Source organism: Scyliorhinus torazame, chromosome 5 (genome assembly GCF_047496885.1).
Source record: "Scyliorhinus torazame isolate Kashiwa2021f chromosome 5, sScyTor2.1, whole genome shotgun sequence".
NCBI classification, from domain to species: Eukaryota; Metazoa; Chordata; class Chondrichthyes; order Carcharhiniformes; family Scyliorhinidae; genus Scyliorhinus; species Scyliorhinus torazame.
In genome coordinates, this window is record NC_092711.1 from 175,852,446 (window position 1) to 175,864,948 (window position 12,503).

General features: G+C 45.5%; 1 protein-coding gene across 2 annotated transcripts; it reads left to right on the top strand.

Moving 5' to 3' along the window:
• Positions 1–2,573: 2,573 nt before the first annotated feature.
• LOC140420757 (uncharacterized) lies at positions 2,574–12,151 on the top strand. 2 transcript variants are annotated; one of them, XM_072504740.1, is made up of 2 exons: positions 2,574–2,699; positions 6,183–12,151. In XM_072504740.1, the coding sequence occupies exon 2, from the start codon at positions 6,548–6,550 to the stop codon at positions 7,721–7,723; it is 1,176 nt and encodes a 391-aa protein (XP_072360841.1). In that variant the 5' UTR covers positions 2,574–2,699; positions 6,183–6,547; the 3' UTR covers positions 7,724–12,151. The 2 variants fall into 2 exon arrangements, with proteins under 2 accessions (XP_072360841.1, XP_072360842.1); XM_072504741.1 differs by having other exon boundaries at positions 2,574–2,686.
• The last annotated feature ends 352 nt before the right edge of the window (positions 12,152–12,503 follow it).

Sequence of the window (12,503 nt, forward strand, 5' to 3'; positions counted from 1 at the left end):
GTGTGGAAGGTTCCCTTCCCTGAACGACATCAGTGAATCGGTTGTTCTTTTGTGAAAATCTGGCAGTTTTCAAGGTGACCTTTTCCTAGTGCCGGCCTCACAAATGACCAGATTTCAGCTCAATTTCACAATCCACCTTTGTGTTCTTCTGGATTTTCTCTCACTCCTTTTTTCTGTCCAAACTGATTTCACAGGATATTGGAAGGGGAAGGTTTGCATTCGGGAAATATCACATCAGGATCTAATGGAGTCGCTTAAGTTATCATTACTGAATATCAGCAGGTTTTGAACATAATATAAGAACATAAGAACTGGAAGCAGGAGTAGGCCATCTGGACCTTTGAGCCTGCTCCGCCATTCAATGAGATCATGGCTGATCTATTGTCGACTTAGCTCCACTTTCCCGCCAGAACACCATAAGCCTTTATTCTTCAAAAAACTATCTATCTTTATCTTGAAAACATTTAATGAAGGAGCTTCAACTGCTTCACTGGGCAGGGAATTCCATCGATTCACATGGAAGGAAAAAACACCGTTCACAGTGGAGAGAAACCATACATGTGTTGTGTGTGTGGACGAGGTTTCAGCCAATCTTCTGGCCTGTCAAGACACAAGCGCATTCACACTGGCGCGAAACCGTGGAAATGTGGGGATTGTGAGGTGGCATTTGGTTTCCCGTCTGAGCTGGAAACTCATTGATGCACTCACACTGGGGAGTGACCATTCATCTGTTCCGTGAGTGGGAAGGGATCTACTTGGTCATCAAACCTGCTGACGCAACAGTGGGTTCACACTGGGAGAAGCTGTTCACCTGCTGTGTGTGTGGAAAAGGATTCACTGATTCATCCAAGCGACCTAAACAGCAGCGAGTTCACACCGGGGGAGACCATTTGCCTGCACTGAGTGTGGGAAGGGATTCACTCATATATCCAACCTGCTGAGACACCAGCGAGTTCACTTTTACTGCAACAAACAAACGAGAAGCAACAATGCCTAAACATTATTTTTACAGGGAACGTATCCCTTAAACTATAAATAGAATGTTGCCCTTTTACTTTTCACAAAATCAAACATGGTTACATCGCTGAAGTTGTCACTCAATTCTCCTGGAACCAGCCCAATGTGATTCTTCGTTCCTATGTTTATTTCCATTCTATTCCTTTGCCTGACTGGCAAACCTTCATCCCAGAAGTGTCTTTTGCAGTGATGGTTCTCCTGATGATATTCAGGTCCCGATAAACTAAGTGACTCTTCCAAATAGGGGCTAGGAGCTGGTTTAGCACACTGGGCTAAATAGCTGGCTTTTAAAGCAGACCCACGCTTGCCAGCAGCATGGTTCATTGCCGTACCAGCCTTCCCGAACAGGCGCCGGAATGTGGCGACTTGGGGCTTTTCACAGTAACTTCATTTGAAGCCTACTTCTGACAATAAGTGATTTTCATTTCATGTAATTTCAAATCCTGAAGTGGCGTTAGGTTTTTTTCTGCAAATCTTCATCTAATATCCTGTAAAAGGAATTGACAAACGAAAATTGAGAACAGGCAATTCTAGTTTCCATCCAACACACTCTCCCTCCATTTTCACTCTGCTGTATGTAATATTCATCCTCCTAATTATCTAAAGGTGCTGATTCCGGCTGACTGACAGATCCCTGCTCACTGCTTCCCATCTTGGAGAGGCCTGAAAATCTCCATGCAGACTGCCAGACATAAATGTGTCTATATTACTGAACTCTAAATGTGTGGAAAATACAGACTAGATTCACTTACTTTCTCTACAGTTGCTGCAAGTTACCAATGACTCCTCAGGTCGGGATCGAACCCAGGTCCAGAATCGAACCCAGGTCCTCAGCACCGTATAGACAGCAGTCCTAACCACTGGGCCACAGTGCTGCCCTATTCAAAACAGAGTTGAGGAAAAACTGCTTCTCCCAAGGGCTGTGAATCTGTGGAATTCACTACCCCAGAGTGCGGTGGAGCTGGGACAGTGAGTAAATTTAGGGAGGAGTTGGACAGATTGTTAATTGGGTCGAAGGGTTCTGAAGAACTCTCAGGACCGGGAAGAAAAGGCCAGGATGAGATCAGCCATGATGGAATGGCAGAGCAGATCAATGGGCCAAATGGCCTAATCCTGCTCCTATACCTTATGAACTTCTGAAAGGGGGAGACATTGATTTGCTCCCAGATGTTGGTAGAAGAGGAAGTTTTAGTCTGAAACCCTTCAACCTCCACATTGTGACATCACAAAGGCCCTCATTCTCTAAATCAGCCAATACGAATCAATCCGCTCCGCGGTGACGTCACTGCATTAGAGCGCACACGCCGGCGCGCAGACACGCGAGCCCAGCCCCCACCCTCTGTTTCCTCGCCCCCAAAACTTCCTCGAGACGGTTTCCAGGCAACCGCCTGACAGTTCCGGCCGTCGGTGGTTTTCCCATCCCCTGACCCGGGATTGCGCATGTCTCAGGGAGTGGGGATGCTGCGCATGCGCATGTGAGCTCTCTTCCGCTGACCTTACCGCTCAGATGCTGACCAATGGGAAAACTTGGAGGACCGGAAAGACTCTGCCCCTCCGCCAATCAGAGCTCCACCATTGTCTCAATGCGGAAGCTGGACATGGAGGTTTTTGCCGAGCAAAGCTGTTGTTCCCCCAACCTTGAATGAGCTTGAGCTGCACACAGACTCCTGTCTCCAACATCTGTGAGTAAAACACTTTCTTTTCTCCCCCTTTCCATTTCTTTTCTCATTCTCACCTTCAATTGGTCACTTGCAGCAACTGAAGGGAACGGAAGTGAATTCAGGGAGGGTCAGACTCTGGAAAGGTTGGCCCAGGCCTCTCTCTCTCTTAAAGACATTGACATCCTTTGCTCCCTCAGCTTGGCACATTTATTTGTCTGGCTAAAAGGATGGTCTGTTCCTAATGTTCACAATTAAAGGGCTGGTTTCCCCAGGAGATGGCTGACATTTAAGGGGTCAGTAAACAGGCCAAATCAAACCCAGCCAATTACTTCCCTGTCGGAATACTCTCCATCATCAGCATAGTGATGGAAGGAATCATCAAAGGCCCTATTAAGTGGCACTTATTCTGCAATAACCTGCTCCTGGACGCTCAGTTTGGGTTCCGCCAGTGTCACTCAGCTCCTGACCTCATTACAGCCTTGGTTCAAACTTGGACGAAAGAGCTGAATGCCAGAAGTGAGGTGAGAGTGACTCCCCTTGACATCAAGGCAGCATTTGACTGAGTATTGCATCAAGGAGCCCCAGCTAAACTGGAGTCAATGGGAATCAGGGGATAATTCTTCACGGGTTGGAGTCATACCTGGCACAAAGGAAGATGGGTGTGGTGATTGGAGGTCAATCATCTCAGCTCCAGGACTTCACTGCAGGATTTCCTCAGGGCAGTATCAGAGGCCCAACCATCTTCAGCTGCTTCATTAATGATCTCCTTTCCATCATAAGGTGAGAAGTGGTGATTGTGCAGTCATCCGCAAACATGTTCAGCACCATTCTCAACTCCTCAGATAATGAAGCAGTCCATGTCCAAATTTAGTAAGACTTGGACAATATCCAGACTTGGGCTGATAAGTGACAAGTTACATCCGTTGCTACACAAGTGCCAGGCAATGACCATCTCCGACAAGAGAGGATCTAACCACCACCCCTTGACATTCAGTGGCATTCCCATCACTGAAACCCGCACAACCAACATCCTGGGGGTTACCATTGATCAGAAACTGAACTGGACTAGCCATATTAATACTGTGGTTACCATGGCAGATCAAGGGCTGGGAATCTTATGGCGAGTAACACGCCTCCTGATGCCCCAAAGCCTGTCCACCAGACATCTACAAGCACATGTTAGGAGTGTAATGGAATACACTCCACTTTGTTGGATGAGTGCAGCTCCAACAACACGCAAGAAGCTCGAATCTATCCAGGACAAAGCAGCCTGATTGATTGCGCCGCCTTCCGCAAACATTCAAACCTTCCACCACCGACAAGCAGTAGCAGCCATGTATACCATGTCCAAGATATACTGCAGTAACTCATAAAGGTTCCTCAGACAGCACCTTCCAAACCCACAACCATCTAGAAGGACAAGAGCAGCAGATACCTGGGAACCTCACCACCTGGAGGTTTGCTTCCAAGTTACACACCACCCTGACTTGGAAATATATTGCCGTTCCTTCACTGTCCCTGGGGCAACATCCTGGAATTCCCTCCAGAACAGCACAGGGGATGTAGGGCAGCATGGTGGAGCAGTGGTTAACGCTGCTGCCTCACGGCGCCGATGTCCCAGGTTCGATCCCGGCTCTGGGACCATGTGTAGTTTGTACACTCTCCCCCGTGTTTGCGTGGGGTTTCGCCCCCACAACCCAAAGATGTGGTGGTAAGGTGGATTGGCCATGCTAAATTGCCCCTTAATTGGAAAAAAATGAATTGGGTAATTCAAATTTATAAAAAACAAATTTAAAAAAAAAAACAGCACAGGGGATGTACCTACACCTCAAGGACTGCAGCAGTTCAAGAAGGCAGCTCACCACTACTTTGGAAGGGCAACTGGGGATGGGCAATAAATGTTGGCCTGACCAGCATTGTCCACATGCCGTAAATTAATTTTTAAAAATTTAATATCGGACAAAGATATGTCTAGTGTTGTTATATGGTACGTATTATATATATTATTGGTGGTTCTGTAATAAAATAAATGTATTATTATTTCTAGTTTTGTAATATAGTACTGTACCTACATTATATATTTCCAGTCATACAGTCATTGCAGCACTGACAGAATCCATTTGGGAACTCAAGTCAATGCTGACTCTCTGTACAGCAATCCAGTCAGTCCCATTCCCCCTCGATATCCCTGTTCACCTGCAAGTTTATTTTCTTGAAGTGACCATCCTATTTTATTTTAAATTATGAATCATCTCAATAACTTCCACAACCCTTGTGTGCAGTGAGTTCCCTGTCATGACCACTCCATGACTAAATAAAATTCTTCCTCAAGAATTTCCCCATCTCTAATCAGTAAATGTACTTATATGGAGATTTTCTACTCTTGTACAGGTTTTAGTGAGTTTAGATTTGTTGATCAGCACCTTCAGGAAAATTGGGAGGGAAAGTAAGTGAATACAGTCTGTATATTACACACACTTTCAACAAAAGAACAAAGAACAAAGAAATGTACAGCACAGGAACAGGCCCTTCGGCCCTCCAAGCCCGTGCCGACCATTCTGCCCGACTAAACTACAATCTTCTTCACTTCCTGGGTCCGTATCCCTCTATTCCCATCCTATCCATGTATTTGTCAAGGTGCCCCTTAAATGTCACTATCGTCCCTGCTTCCACCACCTCCTCCGGTAGCGAGTTCCAGGCACCCACTACCCTCTGCGTAAAAAACTTGCCTCGTACATCTACTCTAAACCTTGCCCCTCTCACCTTAAACCTATGCCCCCTAGTAATTGACCCCTCTACCCTGTGGGAAAGCCTCTGACTATCCACTCTGTCTATGCCCCTCATAATTTTGTATACCTCTATCAGGTCTCCCCTCAACCTCCTTCGTTCCAGTGAGAACAAACCGAGTTTATTCAACCGCTCCTCATAGCTAATGCCCTCCATACCAGGCAACATTCTGGTAAATCTCTTCTGCACCCTCTCTAAAGCCTCCACATCCTTCTGGTAGTGTGGCGACCAGAATTGAACACTATATTCCAAGTGTGGCCTAACTAAGGTTCTATACAGCTGCAATATGACTTGCCAATTCTTATACTCAGTGCCCCGGCCAATGAAGGCAAGCATGCCGTATGCCTTCTTGACTACCTTCTCCACCTGTGTTGCCCCTTTCAATGACCTGTGGACCTGTACTCCTAGATATCTTTGACTTTCATCCAGTAACATAGACATATATCTGTCTGGCAGACTGCATGAAGATTTTCAGGTCTCTGTGTCCAGAACAGGAAGTTTGGTTCTGTCAAACAGCCTGAATCAGCACCTTCAGGAGAATTGGGAGGGTGAATATTAGACACAGCAGAGTGAGAATAGAGGGAGAGTGTGTGGGATAGAGATTTAGAGCATTTCAGGGAAAGAGAGAGGAAAGAATGTTCGATATAAACTAGAATTGTCAGTTCTGAGTTTCTATCCTGTACTGACAATGATTACTATTGTAAAATCTGTTTGCAGGAAGTTAGAACGAGAGGAGTTTGAGGCCGATATCTCAAACTAAATATCATGTCAAGAACTGACTGAGTCACTCAATTCTTGGGAACTGAAGATCATCGGCCTTTGAATCTAGAAGGAGAAATGCTTGTCTATTCTGTCTGCTTCAAGATATTTTAAACATCAGTGTGTCTGGAAAAGCACTGAGACACACACACACCCATGTGGGACTATTACAGAGCACTGACTGTGGAAAGAGCTTTAACCAGTGACACAGCCTGAAAAAATACTACACCATTCACAGCAGGGAGAGACTGTATATGTGTTGTGTGTGTGGATGAGGCTTCAACTGATCATCCAACGCGGTGAGGCGCAAGATCACCCGGACCATGGAGAAACCATGGAAATGTGAGGATTGTGGGAAGGGATTCAAAGGCCCGAACGAGCTGGAAAGGCATCAATGCAGTCTCACTGGAGAGAAGCCGTTCACCTGCTCTGACTGTGGGAAGGGATTCACTCAGTTATCCAGACTGCAGAGACACCAGAGAGTTCACACTGGAGAGAAGCCTTTCACCTGCTCTCAGTGTGAAAAGAGATTCACTCACATTGGCAACCTGCGGAGACACGAACAAGTTCACACTGGGGAGAGGCCGTTCACCTGCTCTGACTGTGGGAAGGGATTCACTCAGTTATGCAGACTGCAGAGCCACCAGAGAGTTCACACTGGGGAGAGGCCTTTCACCTGCTCTCAGTGTACAAAGGGATTCACTGACATTGGCAACCTGCGGAGACACGAACGAGTTCACACTGGAGAGAGACCGTTCACCTGCTCTCACTGTGAAACGGATTTCATTGATAGTGTCAGGCTGCGGAGACACGAACGAATTCACACTGGAGAGAGGCCTTTCACCTGCTCTCAGTGTGAAAAGGGATTCACTGACATTGGCAGCCTGCGGAAACACGAACGAGTTCACACTGGAGAGAGGCCTTTCACCTGCTTTCAGTGTGAAAAGGGATTCATTGATATTGGCAACCTTCGTAGACACGAACGAGTTCACACTGGAGAGAGGCCTTTCATCTGCTCTCAGTGTGAAAAGGGATTCAATGTCATTGGCAACCTGCGGAGACACGAACGAATTCACACCGGGGAGAGGCCATTCATCTGCTCTGTGTGTGATAAGGGATTCATTCAGTTATGCAGACTGCAGAGCCACCAGAGAGTTCACACCGGGGAGAAGCCGTTCATCTGTCCTGTGTGTGATAAGGGATTCACTGAATTATCCAGCCTGCAGAAACACAATGTCACTCACACCAAGAGCAGGCCCTTTGAATGCTCTGACTGCAGGAAGGGTTTCAAAAGCTCACAGCTACTGATGTCCCACCAGCGCATTCACTCTGAGGAGAGACCGTTCAGCTGCTCTCATTGCACAAAGAGGTTTAGAACCTCATCCAACCTGATAAAACACGAGCGAGGTCACACCGGGGAGAGCCTGTTCACCTCTCCGACTGTGAAAAGATTAACTCGGTCATCACTTGCTGAGCCACAATGTCACTCACACCAATGAGAGACCCTTTAAATGCTCCGACTGTGGGAGTGGGTTTAAAAGCTCTCTGGTACTGATGTCCCACCAGCGCATTCACACTGAGGAGAAACTGTTCAGCTGCTCTCTCTGCACAAAGAGGTTTCAAACGTCATCCACATTGCGGAGACACCAGTGAGGTCACACTGGAAAGAAGCCATTCACCTGCTCTCACTGTGGGGAGGGATTCACTCAGTCGTCCAACATGCTGAGACACCAAAGGGTTCACAAGTGATGATGGGTTAAATTCTGCTGTTATTCCTGCTGTTAATCACACCCAGGACTGAAGTGGGTGGAGGGATTTGTCTTCTCATCAACTCATCCTGCTGCTAGGATGTGGCGATCCTGGCGAACTACTGCTCCCCGGACCTGGAATACCCGACTGTGAAGTGCCGTCCATACTACCTTCCATGGGAATTCTCTTCTGCGATCATCACGGCGGTCTACATCCCACCCCAGGCGGAAGTGAAGAAGGCGCTTGATGAATTGTAACCGCTATAAATAACAATGAAGCAGAATACCCGGAGGCCTTGTTCATTGTGGCCAGGGACTTTAACCAGGCCAACCTCGAGTGTATTGCCAAAATTCCACCAATACATCTCCTGTCCCGACAGGGGCCCCAACATCCTTGACCACTGCTACACAAACATCAAGGGCGCCTCTCGATCCGTCCCCTGACTGCACTTCGGAAAATCGGAGCACAAGACGGTGCTCCTTCTCCCGGCATACAAGCAGAAACTGAAGCGGAGAATCCGGTTAAGAAGGTCGTGCAATGCTGGTCCGAGGCAACAGAAGAGCTCCCACGTGACTGCTTGGAGTCAGTGGACTGGTCCATATTCAAGAACCCCGCAGCCAACCTAAACAAGTATACCAGCACCGTCACAGACTTCATCAGCAAGTGTGTAGAAGATTGTGTGTCAAAGAAGGTAGTACGTACGTTACCCAACCAGAAACCATGGTTTAATCGGGAGATTCACTCCCTGTGGAAGGGCACGTCTGAGGCATTCAAGACAGGCGACCCTGACCTAATCAAAAGATCTAGGTATGACCTCCGCAAAGCCATCACAGACTCCAAGAGACAACACCAGGACTCCCAAGAGACAATACCAGGCTAAGCTGGAATCACAGATTAACGACATGGACTCTCGTTGGTTGTGGCAAGGCTTAAATAACATAATGGGTGCAAAGTAAAGCCGAGTAGAGTCTTCAGCAGCAGCGCAGCCCTCCCCGACAAACTCTGCGTTCTATGCTTACTTCGAGCAGGAAACCAACAAACCTTGGACACACCCATGCCCACCGTCATAGCCTCCAAAGCCAGATTGGCCTTCTTGAAAGTGAACCCTCGGTAAGCGACAGGTCCTGACGGGATCCCTGCCATGCACCCAGATCCTGCGCTGACCAACTGACGGGTGTGTTTGCGGACATCCTCAACCTCTCCCTACTCCGTTCTGAGGTTCCCACCTGCTTCAAGAAGACCACCATCATACCGGTGCCAAAGAAGAACCAGGCAACGTGCCTCAATGAATACCGTCCGATGGCCTTGACATCAATCATTATGAAATGCTTAGACCACAGCTGGAGTAATGTGTGCAGTTTTACTCCCCTTACCTTAGGAAAGGTATTGCCACAGAAGAACAGCAACAAAGTTTCACCAGACTTGTTCCAGGTTTGACAGGACTGTCCTATGAAGAGAGATTGGGGATACTAGGTCTTTTTTCTCTAGAATTTCAAGGAATGAGGGATTTAATTGAAACTTATAAAATCCATAAAGGAATAGACAGAGGAGGTGCAGGCGAGATGTTTCCCTGGGTTGGAGAGTCTGGAACCAGGGGACACAATTTCAAAATAAGGGGGAAGCCACTTAGGACCGGTCTCGGAGGAGACATTTCTTTACTCCGAGGGTTGTGAATCTTTGGAATTCTCGACCCCAGAGGGCTGTGGGAGCTCAGTCGCAGAGTGAGTTTAAAGCAGAGACTCACAGATTTCTAAATCCCAATAACACAAAGGGATATGGGGATAGTGGGGGAAAAGGCATTGAAGTGGTTGACCAGCCATAATCGTATTGAATGGTGGAGCAGGCTCGACGGGCTGAATGGCCAACTCCGGCTCCGATGATATAAAGATGGGTAGGAAAGTAAATTGTGAAGAGGACATAAGGAGACTACAAAGGGATATGGATAGGTTAAGTGAGTGGGAAAAGATCTGCCAAATGGAGAATAATGTGGGAATATGTAAATGTGTCCTTGTTGGCCAGAAGTATAAAAAAGCTTATTATCTAAATGCTGCGTGATTACAGAGCTCTGAGATTCAGAGGGATCTGGGTGGCTGAGAGCATGAATCACAAAAGGCGAGTATACAGGAACAGCAAGTAATTCGGAAAGCTAATAGAATGTTATTGTTTATTGTGAGGGGAATTGAATACAAAAGTAGGGAGGTTATGCTTCAGTTATACAGGACATTGGTGAGACCACATCTGGAGCACTGTGTACAGTATTGCTCTCATTTAAGGAATTATGTCAATGTGTTGGAAGCAGTTCAGGGAAGGTTTACTGGACTCATACCTGGAATTGGAGGCTGGTCTTATGAGGAATGATTGGACAGGCTGTTTAGGTGACTTGATTGAACCGCATAAATCCTGAGGGGCCTTGACAGGGTGGATGTGGAAAGGATGTTTCCTCTTGTGGGAGGATCTAGAAATTGGAGTCACTTTAAAAGTAATAACTTGCCCATTTAAGGCAGAGGAGAACTTTTTTCTCTGAGGGTTGGGAGTCTTTGGAACTCTCTTCCTCAAAGGGCAGTGGAAGCAGAGTCTTTGAATATTTTGAAGACTGAGTTGAATAGATTCTTGATAATCAAGGGGGTGAAAGATTATTGGGGGGTCGGCGGGAATGTGGAGTTGAGGTTACTATCAGATCAGCCGGGAACTTATTGAATGGTGGAGCAGTCTCGAGGGGCCGAGTGGCCTACTCCTGCTCCTAATTTGTATGTTATCACATCCTTTCTAATAGATTTTAGCATTTTCCCTCCTGTTGATGTCAGGCTAATGGGTCTGTGGTTCCCTGTTTTTTCTCTCCCTCCTTAAATATTGGGGTTACATTTACCACCTTCCAATCTGCAGGAACCATTTCAGAATCTATAGAATTGTGAAAGATGATCACCAATGTATCCACTATCTCTACAGCCACCTCTTTCAACACTCTGGGATGTAGAGCAGCAGCTTTTGGGGATTTATTAACTTTCAACCACATTAATTTCTCCAGTACTACTTTTTCACTAATTCTAATCTCTTTCAGTTCCTCGTGCTCACTGGTCCCTTGGGGGTCTCATATTTTTGGGACAATTTCTGTATCTTCCACCATGAAGACAGACACACATTGTTTAGTTTCTGTGTCATTTCCTCATTCCCCATTATAAACTCTGCTGTCTCTGCCTGGAATGGACCCACATTGGTCTTTGCTAATCTTTCCCTTTTCACATTCCTATTGGAGCTTTTCCAGTTCTCCCCAGTTTGCTCTCACATTCTATTTACTCATTATGAGTTTCTTGATCCTCCTTTGCTGAATTCTCAAACAAGTTTCCAATCCTCAGGGTTGCACTTATTTTGGCAACTATATGAGTGATAAGATCTATTTTATCTTCAAAAATGAGACCAAGATCTGGTTGATTGGAGGTGTCCAAAAATACAACTTTATTGCTAATTATCCACCTTGATTCTCTTGCATAAAAATAAATCAAAATGCAGATCAAATAATACATCAAAACATAATAAAGAGAGTTAAACAAAAACATGAGAAAATATTAGGAAATCAATAGATGGTTCATAATTTCATAAAGCATGAATACAGAAGAAACTTTAGTCATGAAACTTTATTCTTAAAGAAATTCTTATCAATGGTCTAACCCCTTATTGGTTTCAAATTCTCAGCTGAGGCTTCCTGATTTATTCAAAAAACTCTCCGTCACTTGGAGCATGATTTGTTATCCAGGCATTGGTCATTACTTAAGATTCATTAATGTCTATCAATTTAATTAAATGTCTACATGTTCCTGCCACATGTACCAATCCTCTGAAGATAAGGTGTTCTGCAATAACCTTGCTTGTTGCTCAGGCTTTGCTACATTTTGTGAATGTTTCTGTTGCTGAGGCTGCGATACTTTTTCATTACTAGATGTATTTGTAGAACAATGGTTTATTCATTACGAGGGCTTTTATGCAACTTTTCTTGAAACCGTGTTAGATTCTGACACATCAAGTTGCTGTACAGCAATTCTCATATTTTTGTATGAAACAATGACTTTGCCTTGTGGATATTCCATTTTCTGTCTGTATGTATACTGAATTTAAGAATTATACTGCATTGATTCTTCAAGGTACCAATAAATCAGTGAAGCAATAAACCTATAATCTATCAATGAGCCTCTTCCTTTGACCTAATGGAATCTTTAATTTTTCTTGTTAGCCACGGTTGCGTCACTTTCCCTGTTGGATTTTTGTTTCTGAAAGGAATCTATATTTTATATAAATATGTGTAATTCTTTAAATGCGACTGCCTGTGTATCATTACACATTTTATTGTATGTTCCCAATCAACTTGCCCCTCCTAGCTTGACAGTTTCCTTCTGTGACAGAACCATGTAACCACCAAAGCCTATCTTCATCTAAACCTGCATGCTTTGGGGTTCCAAACAGAAACAGGAACTATCTGGCATCTACCTTCCAAACACCCTTTCACTCTGTGATCCTTATGAAATTTGCCACAAGGCT